Here is a 24782-nt window from a genome sequence, read left to right on the forward strand (position 1 = left end):
TTGACCGTATAATTGCGGATATTGTTGGCATTAGGACAAGCAATGAGCATAAAAATGTTTTTTATTTTTCTTCTTTTCATTGAACTGTGATGGATTGTATGGGAAATTCGTGCAGAAAATTTTAATACTTTAGATCAGGCGTGTCCAGCTCGTGAGCTGCATTCAGCCCTGGGCAGATAGTAATGCAGCCTACAGTACTGTATAATTTTAACATTATTATGTTCATTTATGTACATCAACTATATTATATATTTATATGGCGCCTAAGACCATTCTTCTGAAGTCGAGGCAAGCTAAAAGGTTGGATACGCCTGCTTTAAATGAAAGAATACAATTGTAATTTCTAACTACATGGTGTATCTCTATTAATATCTGAAGCCACTGGTTTCATGTATCATTAAAATGGGCAAATTTGGGATAAAATAAGGTTTTAATTTCATTTTTTCATAGCAAGAAACAAATGTAATACACCACATATATAAATAAAATGCCAGTGCCTATTGTATGTATTTCCTTTTATGATTGAAGTTTAATAGTGTATTTTTGAGTTAATCCAAAAGGGTAGCTTTCACTGTGATTTTGAAATTCTTGTGATCTCAACTCTGTGTCTTTAGCATTTTGCTAGTTAAAAACAAGAGCTTTGTGACACCTGAAATATTATCGGTTATTTTTATTATGATGCAAGTGTTATGATGATACATTCTTTCTGATGCTGATAATTATAATGATGAAAATATACAATGATATGGGCTTGGATCCAGACCCAGTGTGCTGAAAGAATTTTTTGCTATTCCCTAAAGTGAATGAATCATGCAATGGAGGCTGTGTAATGTGAAAGAAGATTGTTTCATCTGTTCCCTCTCTCCACCTCCAGTTCCACCTTTCATGTTATTTTCAAAGCCCTCCAATCTTTATTTATGAAAGGATAGTTACTACGGGTTTCAGAAGTAGAGGTATTTGGTTAAAATCTCCCCTTCTATCTAGTTGTGGGAGCATTCTGTTTGTTACTCTGGATCAGAGGTGGGTTTCAGCAGGTTCTGACCAGTTCTGGAGAACCGGTAGTGGAAATTTTGAGTAGTTCGGAGAACCGGTAGTAAAAATTCTATTCTCTACCTCCCAAGTCCCAGCTGATCGGGAAGAAATGGAGATTTTGCAGTAACCTTCCCTTGGAGTGGGGAGGGAATGGAGATTTTACAGTATCCTTCCCCTGGATTGGGGTGGTAATTGAGATTTTACAGTATCCTCCCCTTGCCACACCCACCTAGCTATGTCACGCCCACCAAGCTACACCCACAGAACGGGTAGTGAAAAATTTTGAAACCCACCACTGCTCTGGATCCAACCCATCATTTGCTTCTGTATTGAAAGGAGAAGACAGAACTTTCACCACTTTGAATGTTTGCCTTATCTCTTCCTTTCTTTCTATATCAGCCACAGTCCCCACCCCTTACCCCTACTAGTTTATACACGTCCAGTACTTCTAATGGTTCCCAGTATCCCATATTCTCCATTGAACAAATGCATTATTGCATGAATGAAATAAAGACAGGGAAGCCCAGAATGCCTTCTTTCAAAAACCTCAAAAGAGGGGTAAGTTTTATGAGATTGTGTAGGTGCATGACGGCGCTATGGTGTGCTTCTATGTGGCTTCTGTAGTACCTTCCACCATCATAAGTTTTCTCCTGGCAGTGGTGTGATCAACAACTATGTTGCTTAATTCCATGTTGTGAAATAGCTTGGCTTAGCTCCACAATGAATGTTAACATTAGAAATAGCTGACTCTGATGGTATTTCAAAGAAGATGCTGAGTGCATGTTCTCATTGTTTCCTGAGTGTACTTAATATTGGCATTAATATTAATATAAGCATTGGGAACTAGAAATTGTTGGTCAGAAAAGAAAAGTGAGATAATTGTGGGGAGGAAAAAGCCAATTACTATCTTGTTTGCTGACTTCTCTGACAAAGGGTGTCTAGTTTTCTGAGGGATTTTAAAAAGTCATTCTGACAGCTACCCATACTTAATTCAGATGTTTATAATAAATAATTGTGAGGAAAGGCAGGTATTTATTTTATAATTCTTTCATTCCAAGAAACTGTGTATGGCATATCTGATGACATATTTCCCCTTGACCCATCCTCTAGGTCTAGGAAGTCTAAGCAAGGCTGTTGTATCTGTTCCAAGATCTTTCCTTTTTTAATTGCTGCTAATAAAAATGTCATCCAAATATAGTTTCTCTACAGGCTAATTTTGCATTTTAGTAGAGACCAGTCCTTTATGACTGAACTCCAATATTTTTTTGCTCTGCACCATACATGAAGAATGGATCCAATATTTCACTATGAGCTTCCCAAGATGTGGTCCAGTCAGAAAGATGTGTTTCTATCAGGTGCTTGATTAGGCACAAGTTCAGAATTACAGGTAGTCCTCAACTTAACAACAGTTCATTTAGTGACCTTTCGAAGTTACAACATCACTGGAAAAAGTGACTTATAACTGTTTTTCACACTTGCAACTGTAGCAGCATCTTCATGGTAACGTGATCACAGTTGGGATGCTTGACAACTGGTTCATATTTATCACGGTTGCAGTGTCTAGAGCAGCGGTTCTCAACCTGTGGGTCGGGACCCCGTTGGGGGTTGAATAACGATTTTCCAGGGGTCGCCTAAGACCATCGGAAATATGGGGAGTATACTTGCGAGTTGAAGAATCGTGCTCCAATGGTTGACTCCACAAGCCAGCTGCAGGCTCTTCAAATCGCTAGCCGAATTCGGCTTCAGGCACGATGAATTAAAAAAGAGAGAAATCTTTGCTCTGATGTCTCCCTCTCAAGCCAGCTGCAATCACTCCCAATCGCTAGCCTAATCTGGCTTCAGGCGCGATAAACTTAATAGAGGAGGAGTCTCCGCTTTAATGCCTCCGTCCTCAAGGCAATCGCAAGCAGTTCAGATCGCTAGCCAATACAGCTTCAGGCGCGATAAATTCAAAATGAAAATAATTTTATGGTTGGGGTCGCCACATCATGGGGAATTGTATTAAAGGGGTCGCAGCACTATAAAGGTTGAGAACCACTGGTCTAGAGGATTATGTGAACATCTTTTGTGACCTTCTGAAAAGCAAAGTCAATGAGGCAGCCAGATTCACTTAATAAGTGTACTAACTTAGCAATTGCAGTGATTCACTTAACAACTGGCAACAAAGGTTGTAAAATGGGGCAAAACTCACTTAACAATTGTCTCATTTTCCTACAATTGAAGAATGGACACTTAAAGTATCGAATTTAGCAGAAATGGCAAAAATTTCTGCGTATTTGAAAGACCATTCACAAGAAAAATATGTATTGGAGTGGAAAAGTTGGATTGATTATATTCAAAACAAGTATCGGACTAAAAAGTATCAAATAGTTTATGAATAATGTTAGGAATGGCATATATTAATGTATATGTTTAATGGGAAAGGGGAGTTAAGGGGGTGTTGGAAGAGGGTGGTTATGAGTTAAGATTTTTGTTGTATTTTAGCTTATGATTTTTAGATGTTATACCCTGCATTTTGTTCTGGGAAGTCTCGGCGGGAGGTTGGGGGGGGTTGGAGGGGAGAGGGAGGAGGGAGGAGGGCGGGGGGAAGTGGGGGCGAATAATTGTTCAAAAAAATTTTCTTTGTAAAACTTTTTCAATTAAAAAAAATTGTCTCATTTAGCAACATAAATTTTGGGCTCAATTGTAATCGTAAGTGAGGACTATGTGTATATTGACCTCCATGTTATTGCCCTCTAATTTGAAATTAGCCTTGACAACCCATGAACTGACTGGTTCATAATCAGTGTATATATTTCTAAGTAAGTTATGAATCTTGTATAAAGATTGTTAAACCCATTTTATGCCACTTTGGATATTAGCAAGCTTTTTAATTTTTCAGATTATTGATTGTAATGGGATATCTTAAAATGTTAGCTTCTGGGAAACATATTTTCATTTTTAAAAGAATCTGGACTTTAATTGTTCACACACATATAAAACACAACTCTCTTCATTTTAGTGTATAATACATATTTAAATAATATTTAAATGCAATGTTCTTCACTCTAGTGGATAAATTTACTGTTATTCCTTGAAGGACATGTTTGTTCAATCATTTTAGGGATTACTATTAAGAGTGCAGTTCAGGAACTGTTCTTACTAATTTATACAGGCAGATTCTACAAATGGAGTTTGTTCTAAAGAAGAAGTAATTGCCAACCAATATTTATTTTTCCGTGACAAATGAACTAACATTAGATCATTTACTCTGAAAAACATTCTTTCAGTCGGAGTCTAATACCGAGTTTGGATAACCAGAAATTTAATGAATTTCCCCCCTCCCCCCCATACATACACATGTACAGAAGAATCACAATTGATTATAACACTATATACTTATTATAGTTGGGCATGTTGGTCTTGAGAGAAGCAGTTCAGAGTCCAAAGATATCATAAGCAGTTCTAGTTAATTATTAGATAGGTTCTCATTGTAGTGAATTGGTTTGGTCTTTTTTTTTTTCTCTTTTGGCTAAGGATTACTTATAATTTCCTTGTCTTAAATTGGAACACAATGATGTAGTGATTTTTCCATTCAGCATCTGGTTTTAATCTATAATTCAGGCACTTTATCATAAAAAAATGGCAAATATTGAACAAAAAAACCTTGATCATTCATTTAGAACAAATTATATGATTAGGCTTCATGTTTTTTGGATCATAATTTTGTTATTCTTACACATTTAAGTTTTTAAAATAACTTACCGTATTTTTCAGAGTATAAGACACACCTCCCCCCCAAAAGAGGGTGAAAATTTGGGTATGTCTTATAAACTGAATGTAGCTCCGCCCAGCCTCTGAAACAGGTTTCAGAGGCTGAAAAAAGCCTCTGAAAGGGAGATTTCAGAGGCTGAAAAAAAAGCAAGACGCAAGAGCTCACAACCAACGAACCTTTTGCTAAAGTTCACCTCTGGGAACAGCTGATTGGCGGTATTCCGGGAGGCTGATCCACCCGCCACCCAGCTTTTGTCTTATTTTCCTTCACAAAAACTAAGGTGCATCTTATACTCCGGTGCTTCTTATAGTCCGAAAAATACGGTAGCTTTTATAAGGAGAGAAAAAGCACATTTGACAAGAAGTCCTCGTCTCTGGTTGGAATTAAGGAAGTTAAAGATGATAAAATATTTCTTAGGTTTCCTTTATATCTCTGAAACTTAGCTAAATTCTGCACTCACATTACATCTAATTCTTATAGAGCATTTTTGCAATCATAGCCATATCCAGCATTCTGAGAAAAAAAAAATCTCTTAGCATAATAATTACTGCAGAAACTTAACTTTAACAAGGTTGTAAATCATTAAAAATCACAATCTACAGTGTCTCCTTTCTCTTAACTATTAATCATGGTAGCTCTGTTGAGAAGATTTATGAATATAACTCCTAATTGAAAAAAATGACAGCTGCCAAATTTAATAAAATTTAATAATATCATCAGAATTCTCCAGATGCAACATTAGTTTTAAGCGTTTATATTTATTTATTAATTTTATATGTTGCCTGACTCACTATTGAAAGTGAAAGGGACAATCTCTGTAAAGATATTGACTTTCATTATGGGGGCTAGAATCTAGAATCTAATCTCCCATACTGATTGGGAAATGGTAATGATTTTGTGCTGTATTAAAAAAAAGGAAATCTATACAGTCCCATATCATAGTTCTGGAGAGGTTTGTTCATGCCAAATAGGCAATATCTAAGGGGCTGCCACAAAGAAGAGGGAGTCAACCTATTCTCCAAAGCACCTGAAGGCGAGACAAAAAGCAATGGATGGAAACTCATCAAGGAGAAAAGCAACCTAGAACTAAAGAGAAATTTCCTGACGGTTCAAACAATTAATCAGTGGAACAACTTGCCTCCAGAAGTTGTGAATGCTCCAACAATGGAAGTTTTAAAGAAGAGATTGGACAATCATTTGTCTGAAATGGTATAGACCAGGGATGTCAAACTGGATTTCTTTGAGGGCTGGATCAGCATTGTAGTTCTTCGCAGGCTGCATGGCCTGTAGTTCTCCCGAGGCCTCCACATGGCATGTTTTTGGCGGGCAGAGTGCTACAGGACACCGAAAACGGGCTGCGGGAGGCCACACAAAGGCCGTTTTAGCCAGCAGAGGTACTGCAGGCCAGTATTTGATATTTCCAGGCCGGCCCCACTGGCTGGATTTAAGCACCCTGCTGGCCGGATGCAGCCCAGGGGCCTTGAGTTTGACACCCCTGGTATAGACTATAGAGGTTCCTCCTGAGCAGGGGGTTGGACTAGAAGACCTTCAAGTTCCCTTCCAACTCTGTTACTCTGTATCCTATTATTAATTTATAATCAACTTTCTGACTTGAAATAGCATTTCTTGTATTGGACAAAATGACCAAATATTTAAAAACCCAACAATTCATATATCATCACCCTTTGATTATCATTTTTAAAAAATGAAAATAATCAAGAAATACCATAACTATTATGACAAGCAGGATAATTCAAATACTATTTTTTCCCTGAATAAAAAGGCATGGACTTAAACTACACATAGCTTTAGCCATCTATTGACAACTGAACGTATCAGAAACAGAGAAAAACACTTGAATGACTTTGTTTTCATTGTGTTCCCATGTGGATAAACCTAGCTAAAAAAGCCTAGAAGAGTACATGAGTCTTAGAATTTTGGGAGATTTATTTATATTGGCATTTTTTCCTAAATTAAATAAGTGTATACTATAGATTTTGATTCTAAACTTAAGATCATTGCCATTGTCAAATGCTTCTGCATTATATAGAGTTCCCATGTGCTTTTTTGTAGAAGTAGTAAACTAGTAATGTTATCGTGTACTTCTGAACTGTTGGGCTCTTGCTTCTGGTTTAAACCCTGACTCCCCGCAACCTCCATGTATACTTATTGCAATACTTTAGATCAGGGGTCCCCAACCTCCGGTCCGTGGACCAGCACCAGTCAGTGGCATGCCAGCATGCAAACAAGCGAAGTTTTATCCACAGGATGTAGGCAGCCTTCAAAACCGTGCCCCCTCCGGTCCGCGGAAAAACCTTTCTTCACGGAACTGGTTCCTGGTGCCCAAAAGGTTGGGGGGGGGCACTGCTTTAGATGATACTTAAAATGAGCATAACAATAGAATATTTCACAGTGAGGATATAGTACTATGTATGCTTGATAGCAAATCCCAGTTAATTCAATGGGAGTTGCTTCTCAATAATATATGCCAGATTAGCTGGTATTAGATGGATATTTTACATTCAGAAATCTTCCTAAATACTGGTTGGAAGTATGCAAATAATTTCCTGTTTCTTTCTGTTTCCAACTAAACTGGTCAGTGGTCGATGAAGACGGTAAGGCGTGTGTGCTGATCTGTCTGCTGTAATTCTTAACAATAGCATGAAATAGCCTAATCCATTTCATAGTTTTCTGAGCCAGCTAGTCAGATTTGTGCCTGCGTTTGTTTGTCATTTTGTCTCAGTTTATTTGCGCTTGATGTAAACAAAACTTCCTGCTATTTTATCGATTGTATTACAGATCCAATACGGATAATTTTACCTATAATTCTTCTTATAAAGTAGAATGTGTTTATGCATTATCATTATGAAATGAGAATAATCTTACTTACAGCTTACTTGAACTCTGTTATACAAATTACACATATCATACATGAATTGGGTCTGTGGGGGGCGGGAAACTGGTCTTGTTTCTGGAATTGTTCTGTTTGAATGACTGAATATTTACAATTATTTGAGAGTGAAGTCCTATTTCTGCATCCAGTTCCAGAATAAACAAGGTGTTTGTACATCTTCCAAAGGTGCTCTGAAGTTTTTGGAGATAATAGACGAAGCATACACAGGAGCATTTAGGGGAGAAAAGAGAAAAATTAGCTTTGCCTAAAAGGTCTTACATTTCATAGCAGTTCATCCATTATTTAGAAGTATTGTAAAGCTAGTTCATTGGGATAAAATAATCCATTATCCTTTTCATTAACATACGGTTAGATTTTTTTTGCAAATCAGAAAAAAAATCTACATATTTTCCAATGCAGTTTCAAATATAAGGCATGTTGTATTCAGGTTTGTTTAAAAAAAACAAACTCATTTTCAGTAAACTGTTCATTTGAATTTAAAAAAAAATTAAAATAACATTGAAATATATCAAGATAATTCTACTATCGATGTAGAATGCTATTACGGAAGTAGTGGAACATGAAACTTGATGCTTGAGTATAATTCACTATGATAAAAGAAGAAATATTAAGAGATTATCATTCTAATAATAAAAAATAATAAAATTGTTAAGACGTAATGTGCACAATCATAATACTGCACAATGTTTTAGTTAGTTTTGTGAATCAGTAGGAAAATTTATACGTTTCTGCTGTTGAATATAATAAGAAAGTTGCTGAAAAAATTGACTAATAGGGAAAAAAAGGAAGATGTAAATATAATTTTGGCTATCTTTCCAATTGTTAAAGCATGAAACTTGATTTCCATAAATAAGAAGAATCTACAGCCGCCTCTTGCTTTTGTCAAAATAAGGAAACCAACATTTTGCTGCAAGCTCTGCCCCTTTTGGATATGTGCAACATAACAATACACACACACACACACACACACACACACACACACACACACACACACACGAGACAGGACACGCAGCTTGGTGTTGCAGAGACACATCTCTGCAGATATTTCTGAATAATATTAATTCTTTGACAGAAAATTACACAGAATTCAGTAGAAATGATATATATGGTGGAAAAAGCTAGAAACAAAGGTGGTTATTGTACTGAAGGTAGTTATCTGAAATCAGCTTTGAAGGCAGCATTATAAGAATTCCAGGATTTTTCAGTCCCTGATCCCATTCAATTTCTTTGGAACTTGCCTATCTTGAACCCTTATGGAATATTTTTTGTACACAGTAGTGATTCCTGTGTTATATTTAAAAAAACAGAAAAAATTAAGTGTAGAAAGTTCCCAAAACTATCTGTTTTTCTTAAGTGGCGTAAGAATACCACTAACATAAATTGAATTGTAAAAATAGAATGTAAGATGATATGAAATCATTACGTTTTACCATATTGTATTTAGGAACTTCATTAGACAGTCTCCCCTGAAAAATACTTGCAGTAAAACTATTGATCTAGAAAAATTAGTAGAAAATTATGTAGAAAAGTGGATTTAGCTGCCTTGTTTAGCTTCTCTAAACAGATGGTAAACCATTAAAATAAAGGCTTGCAATTAACCAGTGAGTACTTTAGTTAATTTATTGAATTGTTAATCACATGTGTTCAAGTAAGTGGATTTGTGAATCTTTTCTTTGTAACAGCTTTTTTATAGCTTGGGATTTGCTAATTATGTTCTTGGTGTTAGTGTGACAGAAATTGCTTGTATTTTCTTCAATATATTAGGAGGATTTGGAAGGGAACTTTTTGTAGGTTATGAAAAAAAGTTTTTGTTTAAATTCAGTCTGCGCTAATGCCAAGTAATTTGATTTAGGGGTATGACATAACTGTTCCCAAATCAAGTTTTCCAGAAAATGAAGTGAATTATCAAATTAATTTGTTATCATGTGCAAAAAGAAATAGAGGCTAAAAAGAAGTGGCTGTTTAAAGTTTTGGGGTGCTGCTGTTCTTGGTTTTGATCAATGTTGATCTAAACTTTGACATGTGAACTTCCCTGTTGGAGAAGATTTCAGTGTGTTTCAATAAAATTTGAAATGGGCTACTTCCAAGTTCATTAATAGCTTTTCTTCACAAGAAATCTCTTTTGGGTTAAAGAACCTTTACCACAGGTTTGTGAAGACCTATTTTCAGCTAAGAGTTAAACAGCCAAAATAGATATAGCCTTACTTGTATACTGCTACTGCATTCACTCTTGTGCTGACCAGCTTTACCAATATTAGTTTTATTATAGTAAAATAATAAAGGGAAACCTTGTTGGCATACCATACTATAGTCACAGTTTTAAAAACTCCCAACATATACAAGTATTCCTATATTAAATTAACGTTTCAAATCTGAGTAAAACATCTAACTATTTATGTTGCTATTGGCATAAATGTACTGCTTAACCACAATTAAAGATGAAATATATCTTCATTTTGGGAAAGGAATATGCATTCCTGAGATTGGCTTCCAGTTTACTGTTGCTAATTATCAGGGTGCTAGGTTTATGTCTTTTTAGATAAATCTTTTTTAAAAATGGCAAAAACATTTACATGATTTGAAGAAAAACCAACGTATGTATTGTACATTAGCCTTTTTGAATGGTGCTACAGCAAATAGAATAATACATTTATACCATTTCTGGAGGTTTTTTCCTCCTTCAAATAATTTCCAAAATTGCAAGAAGATGCATTACAATTCTCTTATATGCTAATTCCGTTTCCTTTTCTATAACTTAAGTTTATTTTGTTCTTTTGTTTGTAATAAGGAAGAATATACTCTAAGCACATTAGGAAAGAATATAGTAATCCACTAAATCCTTTTGCAGATTGTTTGATTGTCACTTTGGAATAACAAAGAAGAGAAGGTCATTAAGATACCAAATTCAGTATTTGATATACATACTTTCTAGATCTATAGTTTGCAGCATTATTGAAGTGGGCAAAATGTTTCACTCAATTGTATTATTCAGCAAAGAAGAAATATTGGGGCTTACTGCCAACAGAAGTATCAGTGGGAGAGCTGCTGTTTCTAAGTGTTGTCTTTTCTTTGCTTTTAGGGTCCTTCCCAAGAAGATTTCAGTCACTTGCCACCAGAACAAAGGCGAAAAAAACTTCAGCAGCGGATTGATGAGCTTAACAGAGAATTGCAGAAAGAGAATGATCAAAAGTATTTACGTTATTCTGACTCTTGATACTGATTTTATTTTGCTCTACCTAGGAATTTGAAACTCGTTCAAATTTGATTTATCAATGCTTACCTCCTAAGCATTTGGAATTTTGGTTCTTCAGTTGCAATCTGTGTGATTCACATTTATGGGCCTTGAATGATATCAGTCCATCATTATGGAGCACTAAAGCTCAACTTTTATTCCCCAAAAGATGGTGGAACTCTTTATCTTTCACTTTGTGAACAGTTATCTTCCTCTGGTTGTGATGAAATGCGAGTTTATTGTTTGAATAGAATGCAAAGAAAGAATTAATTGATAACCAGCATCTAAATATTTAAAGAAACATGCCAAGACGGAAGATAACAGTAGTAACAGGAAGTTGACAATTGTAGGGTGTAAAAATAGAGAAAGAAAAAAGATAATTAGTATCTAGAAAAAAAATACAGGTAGTCCTTGATTTACAATCACAATTGGGACCGGAAATCCAGTGTAAGCTATTGAAGTTGTAAGTCAAGGCACCTGTATGACCAGACTTACTTTCCTGACATTTTTTTGCAGTGGTTGTTAAGCCAATCATAGTCACTAAGCTAATGGTACAGTCATTAAGCAAACCCATTCTTCCTAATGGGTATTTTTTGCTGGAAACAAAATGTGGTCATTGACTAGGATGCAGCAGTCGATTGTAAATGGTGAGGGGCACATTTTGCAACAGCCGGAAGTGATTTACAAGCCATAAAATACCCATTCTAAGGCCATTGTAATTCCTAATCTTCATAAATCGAGGATTACCTGTATGAATAATCCTTGTGAAAATGGTAATAAGTATCAGTGTGCCTCTGAAAGAAAGACAGTTCATGACCTCTATTATCTGTTCATACAGTGTTATTGTTAGACAAAATCTAAATTGTTCATAATCCAACATTTGTCTGAGTAAATGAGACAAAATATAATCTCATTCACTACTATAGTTCCAGGAAAGAACAGTTAAGAGAGGAGGTAACATTTATATAAAATAAAATCATATTATAAAACAATTCTATGCTTATCATCTTGGGATGATAACTGAAATATTTTAAAATATATTTATTTGACCCAAACCAAACTCAGAAAAAGAAATCAATCCCAGATTTTGCTTCTTACCAAATAAACCTGGTTCTACCACATAGGCATATCCTTATGCACAAATCACAAAAACCGAAGCTAGTTGTGGATTTTCTATCTATAAATTCAGTTATTTTACTCTATATTTGTTCGGTTCTGTTAGGGTTGAATTTAGGGTTGTTTTTGAGTATTGAGGAAGTTAGCAGATGCTATGCACCACATAAAAGAGCACTTGTGATACACAAAGGAGACAGCTTCCGGCCAACATCTGTGAAGCAGTGGAAGACCCAACCTATTTCTGTGAATTCACAGATAATAAATTGAAGAATCACAAGTACAGATGAGTAGCAATAGTACTTAGACTTATATACTGCTTCATAGAGTTTTACAGCCCTCTCTAAGCAGTTTACAGAGTCAGCATATTGCCCCCAACAATCTGGGTCCTCATTTTACCGACTTCGGAAGGGTGAAAGGCTGAGAGTCAACCTTGAGCTGCTCAGAATTGAACTCTGAGTGAGTTAGCCCTGCAGTACTGCCTTCTAATCGCAGCACCACCATGGCTCTTGGTAGCCAGTTCATAGTTCCTCTGGCTTTGATATATACTCAGTTCTCTTTCTCCCCAAAAGATGATAAACGGAGGTAGGCTGTTGAACATCATTTGATGAACTCCTGACAATTGCATTTTTCTCTAGAGATGCCCTCATCAAAATGAAAGATGTCTATGAGAAAAATCCACAAATGGGTGATCCAGGAAGTCTTCAGCCAAAATTAATGGAAACTATGAACAACATGGACCGTCTGCGAATGGAAATCCACAAGAATGAGGTAAAAAAATCTGTTCATTGGATAGTTCTTAGAGTAGGATTGGTACAACTTTTCAGACTCTTAACCAAGGTTAAGTTCCAAAGAGTCATTCAAATCAAAGCAGGCAAAATGATCTTTGCTGCAGCATTTCAGCCCATTTGCAACAGCCTCCATTTCTATGCCAGTTAGATCTAATATTCAGTTGAATGCAGCAACAGTAATTGATAATAATTATGTGGATGGTTTTGCCTGCAGGATACCTAAAAATATTCAAGGCCTGCACTGAATCAGAAAGCCGGCAGCCCAGGTTCGAGACCCTAGCTCCAGTTCATTAAAGACACTTTAGGGGGGAAAAAACTTGCAGGACTTTAGGAAAAAAAACCTGGCAGAGCCATTGGTTTTTTAGAGTGGTGCAGCCCAAAGCTCAGAGGCAATGGTGTGTGTGTGTGTGTGTGTGTGTGTGTGTGTGTGTGTGTGTGTGTGTGTGTGTGTGTGAAAATAGGAAGCCCTCGCCTGCTGCTGCCTCTCCACCCCTTCCCCTGCTGCAGCCAAATTGCTGGTTCAGCATTCAGGTCAGAGTCAATCTACCGCCGCTACCCTCTGACAGTCTGTTTGCTCGTCTGGCTCTCCATCCAGCGCCCTCAGTGAGTTATCTCTGCAGTGACCTTCCAGTGTTGAGATGTCCTGTGAAGAAATGGCGGTGTTGAATTGGCAGAGAAGAGTTAGCGGTGGCGAGAAGGCCGCCCCCTGCTGACTGCCACGAGCTAGCGGCATCGTGTCCTCCCATTCCACCACGAGACAGGGTGAGCTTCTGTCCTTGCCCCAGCTCCTGCCAACCTAGCAGTTTGAAAGCATGCAAAATACAATTAAATAAATGTCACTTCAGTGGAAAGGTAACAGCGCTCCGTGACATCATGCTGGCCACATGATGCAGAAATGTCTTCAGACAGCACTGACTCAGTGGTCTTGAAACGGAGATGAGCCCCACCCCTTATAGTCAGCAACAACTAGCAGAGTAAAATCCACAGGGACTCCTTTACCTTTATACTGAATCAAGGAGTCTGTAACTTTTCAGTACTTATTTGGAATATTTGGAAGTACTTCAGTTAGAAAAATATTTTGGTAGATACAGTTTTATTATATTATTCATTTAAATTTGAAAATAATACACTTTGGAGGATTTATATTGGGTCAGCTTAATTCTTAAATGAAATTGGAAGTTTGGTAAACAGACAAAGACAGTCATGAAGTATAGTTTTAGTAGCTATGGCATTTCAAACGGTGATGAATTTAACTGTGTCTGGATATTTATAGAGTTTGTAAGTGGCGGTTTCATGATGGCTGAACACGGAATTGATTTTGGACTAAAATTTTATTTCCTTTGACCATACATACATACATGCTTGTGTATCCACAACACAGGCCAAGCTCTCCTTCTCAATTCTCTATCTCCCTTTAGTGCTTTTTAAATGTTCCTTGGCATTCTTTTCCCTAACTTTTCCCAAGTTACATTTATTTGGTTTTCTCCTGGACAGGAAGAAATATTTTCAAATAATTACTTGCCTATGAGTAAGCCTTTAATGCCCATATGGAACCAAGTGGATAGCTGGAACCATAATGTTGGAAGCTGTTATTTTGGGCTGCAGTAGACCAGTGTCCTTTTAAAAAAAAAAACTTCAAAACATCTAAAAGCACATACTGTACATGTATACAAGAAATACAGCTTACGGTTCCAGAAGCATCCTGGGCACCTGTACAGAATTTTTATATTTCATCCTGGCACAGTTAATGGGTTTCTCTCTCTCTTCAGGCATGGCTTTCTGAAGTTGAAGGTAAAGTAGCAACAAGAGGAGACCGAAGGCATAGCAGTGACATCAACCATCTCGTAACCCAAGGAAGAGAGAGGTCACTATATTATACTTTTTTTTTTGCCTGATGTACTAGTAGATTGTAAATCCAGATTTCTAAAACAAGTAAATCTAGTAACTGTAATTGACTGTAATTTATATAGCGTACCTAAAATATAGAGCAAGGCAAATCCTCTGAAAGTTGTGCTTCACAATAAGAAGAACATACAATATATAAAACGCCTCTCTTCCGACATACAATAACAACCAGATACAGCCAGACATACTTAGAAGCTACAGCTGATTTTATCATTGGAAGAGAGCTGCACCAAATATGTTCCTTGGATTGCAAAGCACCACCTTACACAGGTGTGCCAGAAGTCTGCCTTCTCTGTAGCAGCACCTGACTTTTGGTATAAGGTTCTCCCTCAGATGCCCCCACCCCGAAGATCTGGCTTCTCATCCAGTCCTTTGACAAGGCAGAATGAGAACCCTGTCATTTTACTGAAATATATAAAGTCTGTGTGTATATGTGTGTATAAAGAAATATAAAAAGACTCTTCACAAGATCTTTTTGTGTCTCATCATCTTGGAAAAGCTTTGCATTAAATCTTCATGCAACAAGAAGTTTTATTTACGTAGTTCCAGTTTTATAGAACTTTCTGATCGGAAAAGGAAATACTTGTAGCTTCCATTGTTTACCAGCTTCTCCTACCCTGTTTTTTTTTTCTTTTAACATCTTTTCTGTTATGTGCTAATATGTATATTTAGAAATTTTAAACTTCAGTATTTCTTTTATAATATAATTGCATTTTTTAGTGGATTGATTTCTTTCATATATTATAAATTGCTGTAATTGTTTAAAAAAGCAAAACATTCATGTCTTTTAATAGACACAAATAATATTTAGAAAGAGCGGTGTGTGTCCATGTGTGTGTTCATAACAAGTGTTCACAAAAAGCCAGAGGAATGCAAATGTCCGACCTGCAAAAATGCCTTCAGCATCATACTTCAAATGATTTAACCAATTTCATATAGTTCTTTTCCCATAGAAAAGCTGTACCATTCATCAATCAGTTTTATATGCTTGGCTAACTGCTAAGGAATAAATATGCTTCTCTTCATTATATTACATTGCCGTTGAAGTGTAACAAGATTGAAACTGCGTGACTTAAGAGTTATTTATACAGGCAAAGCAGGCTGAAAAAGTAAAACACACTCCTACATATTCTGCTCTTTTTAGGCAGTCAGTGGAAATATAAAAAAAAATTTTTTAGGTAAACAAAATATTTCATTTTCTATTTTAAGTAAAGCAGGGATTAAAAATTATGGACTGTTTCACTTTGAAATTTTAAACAAGGGTATGTATGGTTATTTTTTTATATACCGTTATAACCACGTGTGGTAGAGAGAGTCTGAAGATGTAACAGGAGAGAGACAGGATTTTATTCCAGTAGACTGAGCGCATTTAAAGCCCCAGTATTGTTCTCTGTAATTTCATATGCTGGACAGATGGAATCAAAGCGCTTTTGCTTTTAAAAGCCATTGTATGTTCCATCTCCAACCGCGTTCATCCCCTGCCTGTGTTTTTCATTTTACAGCTAGAATCATAGAATTCTTTATTGGCCAAGTGTGATTGGACACACAAGGAACTTGTTTCTGGTGCATAAGCTCACAGTGTACATACAAACAGCAAGTAATAGATCATAGATCATAATAAACAACAATTGATAAATCATAAATCAAACCAATAAGAGAAAATAGTAGGAAAGATGAGAGGGTGAGAAAAAAAATGAGAAATTAGACAGTGCTGCAGGAAGTAGGTGTTCAGCAAAATGGTGGCAGGGTGGGGAGGCGGGAAACTACCTCATGCAATGCGCTATAGCGGCATCCTGAGGGGAGAAGTTGAAATTAATTATGTCCAGGGTGTGACAGGTCTGTAGATATTTTCTCAGCCCTCTTTCTGGTTTGTGTAATATTCAGGTCCATATATAGCTTGGGTTTACATTTACTTCACAAAGGTTCACGATTTGCAATAAAATCGGAACACATTTGAGATTCTGTTTAACTGATGAAAAATCTATGCGAGTTTGGTTAGAGAAATGCAAAGGTGCTTTCTGTTATCTTACATTTTAGTCCGGAGGGGAGCTACACAGATGATGCCAACCAAGAAGTTCGGAGCCCACCCCAGCAGCATGGCCCCCATAATGAATTTGATGATGAGTTTGAAGATGATGATCCTTTGCCAGCTATAGGACATTGTAAAGCTATCTATCCATTTGATGGTAAGGTTAATTTGACTTAAGCCTACACGTAGAATAAATGGAAGTGATCTTGAATCAATCCAGGATATTTTGAGTTTTCATTGTTCAACAAAACACGATTTGTATTGTTAAGAGTGCTACACTATAAGAACAATGGGAACTCAAGTCGCTGAATTTACCATAAAAGTAGAGCTAGTCTCTGCTGAATGTTCCACATAACTATGTTGCAGAAATATTGGCTTCTCTGGTTGTTGGCTGGAGGCTTCTTCCTAATGCATAGTACACTTGGTAAGGTGGTATTTGTATTTCAACCAACTTGGGAAACTCAACAAACTCAATTTTTGAATTTGGCAACATGAAAGCTCAGCAGCATAGCATTATTAGCTGTAATTAGCATGCATAAGGCATGCTTATACATTTGAAAGAAGTATCCAAGTAAATTGGATACTTAAATTGGGATTTTAATGTTGAATTTTATTAATTTTAAACGGGGTTTTTTAACGTGGTAAATTTTAATTATTGGGCTAATTTAAATAAGTTTTTTAAATCATATTTTAAACTTGTATATTGTATGTTCGGTTTTATTATGCCTGTACACCGCCCTGAGTCCTTTGGGAGAAGGGCGGTATAAAAATCAAATAAAATAAATAAATAAATAAATAAATAAATGCTACAATAGAACCCATTGACCTTAAACCTCTCCCTTCCAAAGACATATCATGCAGATAGCAATCTTTTCTTAATGAGCAGTCAACAGCCTGTTACAGGACATTGGAACTCTCAAAGCATTTAAAGATCAGAGTATGTGCACATTCCTCTCTGCATGTGTATACACACACGCCAACACAAGATTGTGTGTGCATCTTCGTATGCAGTGTCTCTCCCTCCCCCCCATCCCGATATCTGAATACAATTGTATGTAAATTTTTATAATGGCATCTGGTTTAAGTTCTGGGAAATGCATGCAGTAACGCGTTTCTGTTTAATGGCAATAGTACTTCTGCATTATAACAAAATAAATATGCTAGATTAGAAAAGCAGCCATTGGCAAGGATTCAACTTTGCAACAAGAGACCAGGTTTTTGTCTGTTGGCTTACATTTGAAACATATGTTCCACTGCAGAGAACTATGATCCCCACTTCCCAGAATGAAAAATGAGGGCTGAGAAAGAGACCAGCTTTAAATCCTCCAAGGGAACAAGAAACCCTAACCACTACATTTTGTTTTGATTTCCTCCTAGGTCACAATGAAGGTACCCTTGCCATGAAAGAGGGGGAGGTTTTGTATATTATAGAGGAAGATAAAGGAGATGGGTGGACAAGAGCTCGGAGGCAGAACGGAGAAGAAGGATACGTGCCAACTACCTACATAGATGTAACTCTAGAAAAAAACAGTAAAGGTGCAGTAACCTATATCTAATCTCCAGTCCATCATCTTGTCCATGAACATTGCTTAATGAATACTGAAGCACGTAATTGGATGGAAAAAGTCCAAAGCCGTTTAGGAGTCCTTTCCATATGTGATTGACCACAGGAGCCCAAACTAAGAGTTCAGTTTTGAAACTAGAAAATGTCTGCGTATAAATAATTTAGATTGTCCTCAGTTCCATCTTCGCTTACTGTACTTGTACATCTTCTTTTTCAGTACACGGTCAGGCCGTATTTTATTGGTTTTCATTGTTTTAATGTTATTTTTATAAAGCTTTATTGCTTCCTTTTAAAAGAGCGTCATTTTAGAACAAATTGTTTTGTGAGGGTGTACCATCTCTGGGCAATCGATTATTCTTCTTGAACCAGAGCTTGTTCCAGTGTCCAAGCAATAAGTAAACCTAATTAAATGAAAATGAAGATCAGCTTTTAACTTTTATTTTCTGAACAGCAACCCCTCTTCTCATTGCCCTCTGCCCATTTGATACCCTACACACATTTTGTAAGAACAGTCTGTAGGCTAATATAATGTAAAGTTATGCAGAAACAAAAGAAAACTTCGACTTGCATGCCATTGCCTGCATGTAATGGAACCTAGGGAGTTGCGATATAGGCTTACAAACATTCCTATTCTGTAAGTACTTTTGCAGCTTTTCCTTTCCAAATCAAATCTGAGGTTCTTAAAAACGACGCATGCGGAAGATTGCAAGGGCTATAGCAGCCGCATAGCTTGCTGATCGGCTCCTTTTTTGCTCTTTCTAGTATTGGGGATTTTGTACGTTTCTGTATACACAGCCGAAGAGTCCCAGCCTTCATGCCAACTTGACACATTTCTCTTTTGTTATATGTCTTGTTCAAAAAGCACAGAATAGTTACCATTGCTTCCTGCAGGTCTCTTACTTGGTTGCATTCATCCCAATAGAAAGTGCCCATAGGAATAAATGCATTTCATTTTGTTAAAAATGAACAGATAAAGTCTTTGTAGGTGGAGATGTTTTCATGCCGGCATCGGGTTATTTTATGAGGATGTTAATCTGTGGTATCAAACAATTAGAATTGGAGTGTTCTAACTTGTATTACTTGGGCTTTCATAATTGTACATTTTTACTTGGATGCTAGGGACCATTTGGAAGTTAAATTGCACTAATTTTCTACTGAGTGAAGGTCTATCCAGAAAGTGTGACATGGAGAACTCTTGCAAAGGATCTGAGCCATTTTATCTTATATAATTGTAAGAATCTGAAGTGGATGTTTATAAAGAAAAAAAATATGACTGTGCTTCTCTTTTTTGAACGGCCCCTGGTAATTCTGTTCTGTTCTTTTCCTCTCGGATTGCAGGTTCCTGAAGCGGGTATCTGAGAAAATGGGCGAGATGTTGAAGGAGGTTACATGCAGCTGCTTTTTTGGGGGAGGGTGTTAGGCCCAGCAAGATGGGGGAAAGCCAGTTGCATGAAAGCATGTAGGCATATGTTTCTCACTAACAACGTTAGCATTTCTCTTGTGTGTTCAAAATTGTGGTAAGCTAAAGCTCCATTCCAACAGAACCAAACCCCCCAGTTTGAAAACATATCCTCTCCATAGTTTGAAGTTCTGAAATGCTAGCTGTTTACCACTTGCATTTTATATTGGCTGTTTCCTTTTCCATATCCATTTTTAAAATCAGCATTCAGTCAAAATCTTGTCATTGACAGTCTTCTGCCTGTGCCACTTCCATGCTCGCCCTAACCTTTTCCTGCATGTCTAGATAACGCGTCAGGCATGTTCGCCTAATGTTTTGTACTTCCATAGCTCTTCCTCGTCTCTTGCATTTGTAGCAACCTCCAGCACTAATGTTTTTTTATTTCCCTACCCGTTTATGTCGCTGTAATTTGTTTGTTTGTTTTATCTTCTTCATTGTGACCATTCCAGTTCTTTGGCGCTACACCGGCTGTGAAAGTAACATTCATTCTGCTTTGGGAATGCAATACATCTCAGCGCTAGGCCATTCCAGCCTATCCTCAGCACCTCAATACTTTCTCATGAGCACTGAAATCCTAGGATAATAAAGAGCACAGATTTGCCACTGTAAGACAACCAACTCTTTTCAGAAATCAAGTGCTTGTCGTTCAGATGCTGCCTTAAACTCTCGAGTGCCTAAATCTGTTGATTGCCAACAATACCACTTCAGTATCCCGCCAAGGGCTATTGGGTCTCAGCTCTGTATGACCTCCTGAATCTTTCTACAGTTCTGCAGCTGTTGGTAGCCAATGGTAGATGTTTCCTCGATCTCTACCATTCCACAACACAAGGTGCATTGTGAACGTGACACATTGAAAAACAAAAAGTACATGTATCGATTTTGTTTTACGTCCAATGAATGTTTTTAATAGGATTTTTATGGAGCCTTTTTTTTAATTGCCTATTTTTTTGAGTTGGGGATGGGAGAAGACACCAGTTTTTAAATGAACTGCAGTGCTCGTCTATTTCCAAGTATGCTTTATTGTAAGGACCAGTTAAACATTGGAGTGATACTTTGTAATGATCTATGTGCACTTTTATTTGTAAACATTGCGATTTGGACACATTTATACATGTAAATATAGTTGTCTGCAGCACCCAGTCATTGCTCATGTTATTTGTCTGCCATTTGTGAATTATGTTAACGAAAGCATCGAATCTAAGCAAAATAGGGTAATCTTAGTATATGGGAAGGGATGGGAGGGGCAAAGGAACAGTTAAATTAAGCTTCATAAACCAGCTTTCTGCTGTTTGTGGTAATATTTAAAATCCTGCTTTTCTAAAAGTGGGAATCAAAGCAATATTTGAACACAGCAATGCTGGATTCCTTTAGAACTTTTTTCAGTGTTACTAGCAGTTGTACTATCAGTAAAACTAAATCTGTGTGACTCTTGTGTGGAAATTTCTTCCTTTTTACTATTAAGTGTGCCACTATTACACAGATGATTTAGTGTATTTACATTGAGGGTAATAAAACACTAAAGGTTAGAGTTTTGGGATATTGTAAACAGGGTTATTTATAATAATGTGACCGTATGCCATTACTGACCAAACTACATCGAATAGTTCGTTTGTTTAAAGCTGGCTTTTTATTTTAAAAGTTCCAAATGAAAGACAATGATTAGGTTCTCACTCTTCCAGCCAAGAACCCTATGGATTTAGCTTAACAGCCAGTTTGAGCTGCTTTTAACACTTCTAGTAAAGGACTAATAGTTCTTTTGTGCTACTGTTTTTGTAAGGCAGGATTTGTTTCCTCAGGAGGATCTTTTCCTTCCTGTGGTATAAAGCAACCTTTATGAGGGTAGTTAAATGTAAAGGGGAGGAAAAAAAATCTTTGTACTTGCACAGTTGGCTAAAATTATTTTGAAATGTTGAGAATTAATTGTCTGAGTCATAACTTTTCAGTAATTTTTAATCTTTCGTGCACGTGTTGATTTTTTAAATGTTTAAATGCTTTGTTAAATAATAGTCGTTCTCCTTAAAATATTTTCATGGAATTAAACAATCTTTTCATGGCCCTGATCATTTCTTTGTCTTCTGTTGCAAGTCAATAGGCGGCTTTTGTCTTGTTTAATTTTTCATAAATATGCTCAGATGGTGAAGGGAAGCAAATGTTGCACCAGGAAGACAAATCTCCATGTTTTTCTCACTGTTAGTCCTCCAATCCAGAATTATTCCTTGGGATTACTTAAATTCTTTACAAGGTTTCTCAGGTGAATTTAAGTTCACTTTATACGCCACCTAATTTGCCAAGGATGCAGACGGATCCAGATTGGGATTACACTAAAACTTTACTAATTACACGAACACTTAGAAACGGTAGCATTTTTGGGCATGTTTAAACAACGATGCAACCAAGAATTGTATTTATATTTGGCCTCCGTAAACAAGTAAGGAGCACAGAATTCCCTGCACAATGCAAATGCCTGCCAGAGAAAAGTTGGAGAAGAGTCTGAAACAATACACTTCAGTGCGGCTTCTGGTAGAACTGCACACATGCAAACAGAAGCTTTTGGGAGGATTCCAAAATTCCTAGAGATTTTTTTTTTTTGGTCCTGACCTACATAGTTGTAGCATGGTGGGCCTCAGATTTTAGGACAACTATGAAAAGGAAATGATTCTTCCCATTTTCTTATCCTCCTTTTCCTCTCAGTTTTCTCTTGCCTTTCTAATCCCAGCTGGATCGTTCGTGTTCAGCTCATAAGTTTTCCGGGGCGGGAGGGGGGGAAGAGTCCTAAAATTTGTGTGTTCATTTGAATTCTGAAACTATAGGTTAAGGTACCCCTTGCTGACGGAAACGTCTCTGTTTGGAACTGATAATGAAAGTACTCAGCCATAGATTTCAAAAGCAATCCTGAAAGGTCTGCTATCGGTCTGCCTTACTAGCTTATTAAAATAAAAGCTTCACATTTTCCAGTTGACTGGTCAGGCCATGGTGGATTTAAATGCCTTTTATTAAGTTTGCTTGTTTCCTGTGTCTTGGGATTCATGTCATGCTCACCATGACTTCCAGAGTACAAAGAGGAAGATAGATGTCTTCTTTTTCCTTAAGTCATTGAGGGATATTAGATTAGGAGGAGAGAGAAAAAGAAGAGATGATATGTTATTATTCTCTCAGCGTATGACCTTAAATGGGTTAGTCAGTAAATTGTGTTACTGGTTAGAAACAGCAAACGTCTATATAATTAGAATTAAAAAAAAGATTTTTTAAAATTATTATTTCCAACATGAAAGGTAAATCCTAAAAAAGGCTAATTTAGCTCACAGTGAACAGTAAGATAAAAGTTTGGTAGTGCAGCACTACCACAATTTCACGATTTTGGTGAATTTTATACTAGTATTATAGCCATTTAACCCATTACTGCTTGTGAAAACTCTAGCAGTGAAACCGCTGTCACTCTATAATTCCTTCACTAGAGAATTATTTTTTTAAAATCTGCAATGGTGGAAGACATGCATATAGTTTAGAGCCTTTTGATTTTTTAAAAATAATCCATATAAAACAGGGCTGTCAAAATCGCGATGTCACGTGACGTATCAGGACTTTCCCCCCCCCTTTGCTAAATGGGCGTGGCCAGCATGTGACGCATCCACCCTGCGGGCCGCAAGTTTGACAGACCTGATATAAAGTAATATGGGAAGAATCAGTCACTGGAAAACAAACCGACCACCTTGCATGATGTGAAGATATTTGGATTTGAGTCTATTAAACCAAGGTACCTGATGGCATTTAAAGTAACTTCATAGAAAATATGATTGAAAAGCGATACAGATAAATGCCATCAAGTGGCTTTCAATTTTATAGGTCCACAATGCAAAAGTTTGTTGAGGATATTGGCAATAGTCATGGACAATGGAAAACATTGAAAAGGCTCAAATTTGTAACGTGAATAATAGCAAGCGAGTGAGGAGAACATAAAATTGACCGTGAATATTGGGCACTCTGAAAACTACAGTATGTCCAACAGAGTTGTCTAGGGAAGGTTCTAGCCGCTTTCTCATCAGCAAATATATAGTCATTGCTGCCCACTATTTCACATTGCTAGAAACACCCATCCATAGGAAAGTTTTCACTCTTGTCCAAAGCTGTACCATGCTCTCCCTTTAGTTTTGGATAGCAAACATGAAAAGTAGCATTGGCTGAAAGCTCTGGTCCTTGCGATACTAGTCCCTCATTCTGATTCAGCTTGCTCAGATACTACTTGCAGATGAACTGGCATGTATTACAATGGCTAGGTTTTGCATAGCAGTTTAAAAGAGTCATTGGACCTTGATAGCCCAGGTTCCTGTTCACACAGATAATTCTATGCAGTTTCAGATACATTTTATGTAATCTTAGTTACCACATTTACAGATTCTCTCTCTCTCTCACACACACACACGGTAGCCTAGTAGTGCTTGCCTCCCACTTGGAAGGTTGAGAGTTCAATCCTAGATAGAGGCAGATGTTTCTCTCCTAGGGCATAAAGAAAAAATATCTGCTGTGAACGCAGCATGGCATCAGGAAAGGCATCCGGCCAGTAAATGCTCAACTCCATCCCGTCGCCCTGACTATCTCAAATTAAAGGATTCCAGGTTTGTAAAAAGGGAGTTGCATATGTATATATATATAGATATTGATAAGATATAGATTAGATAAAGGTAAAGGTTCCCCTTGCACATACGTGCTAGTCGTTGGCGACTCTAGGGGGCGGTGCTCATCTCCATTTCAAAGCCAAAGAGCCAGCGCTGTCCCAAGATGTCTCCATGGTCATGTGGCCGGCGTGACTCAACGCCAAAGGCACACGGAACGCTGTTACCTTCCCACCAAAGGTAATCCCTATTTTTTCTACTTGCATTTTTATGTGCTTTCGAAACTGCTAGGTTGGCAGAAGCTGGGACAAGTAACGGGAGTTTACCCCATTACATGGCAGCACTAGGGATTCGAGCCGCTGAGCTGCCGACCTTTCGA

At 37.1% G+C, this 24782-nt stretch overlaps 1 protein-coding gene across 2 annotated transcripts in view; it reads left to right on the top strand.

The window, feature by feature from the left end:
- Positions 1–21849, top strand: part of FNBP1L (formin binding protein 1 like) — a 64693-nt gene extending 42844 nt beyond the window's left edge. The window contains exons 10-15 of one of the 2 annotated variants that reach the window (XM_058175520.1): positions 10780–10889; positions 12684–12816; positions 14606–14700; positions 16779–16927; positions 18148–18306; positions 19673–21849. In XM_058175520.1, the coding sequence (XP_058031503.1) occupies positions 10780–10889; positions 12684–12816; positions 14606–14700; positions 16779–16927; positions 18148–18306; positions 19673–19680 (654 nt within the window). In that variant the 3' untranslated portion in view covers positions 19681–21849. Of the gene's footprint in view, positions 1–10779; positions 10890–12683; positions 12817–14605; positions 14701–16778; positions 16928–18147 lie in introns of both variants that reach the window. The other variant, XM_058175519.1, reaches the window with a different exon arrangement.
- The last annotated feature ends 2933 nt before the right edge of the window (positions 21850–24782 follow it).

This window comes from Ahaetulla prasina, chromosome 3 (assembly GCF_028640845.1).
Source record: "Ahaetulla prasina isolate Xishuangbanna chromosome 3, ASM2864084v1, whole genome shotgun sequence".
NCBI lineage: Eukaryota > Metazoa > Chordata > Lepidosauria > Squamata > Colubridae > Ahaetulla > Ahaetulla prasina.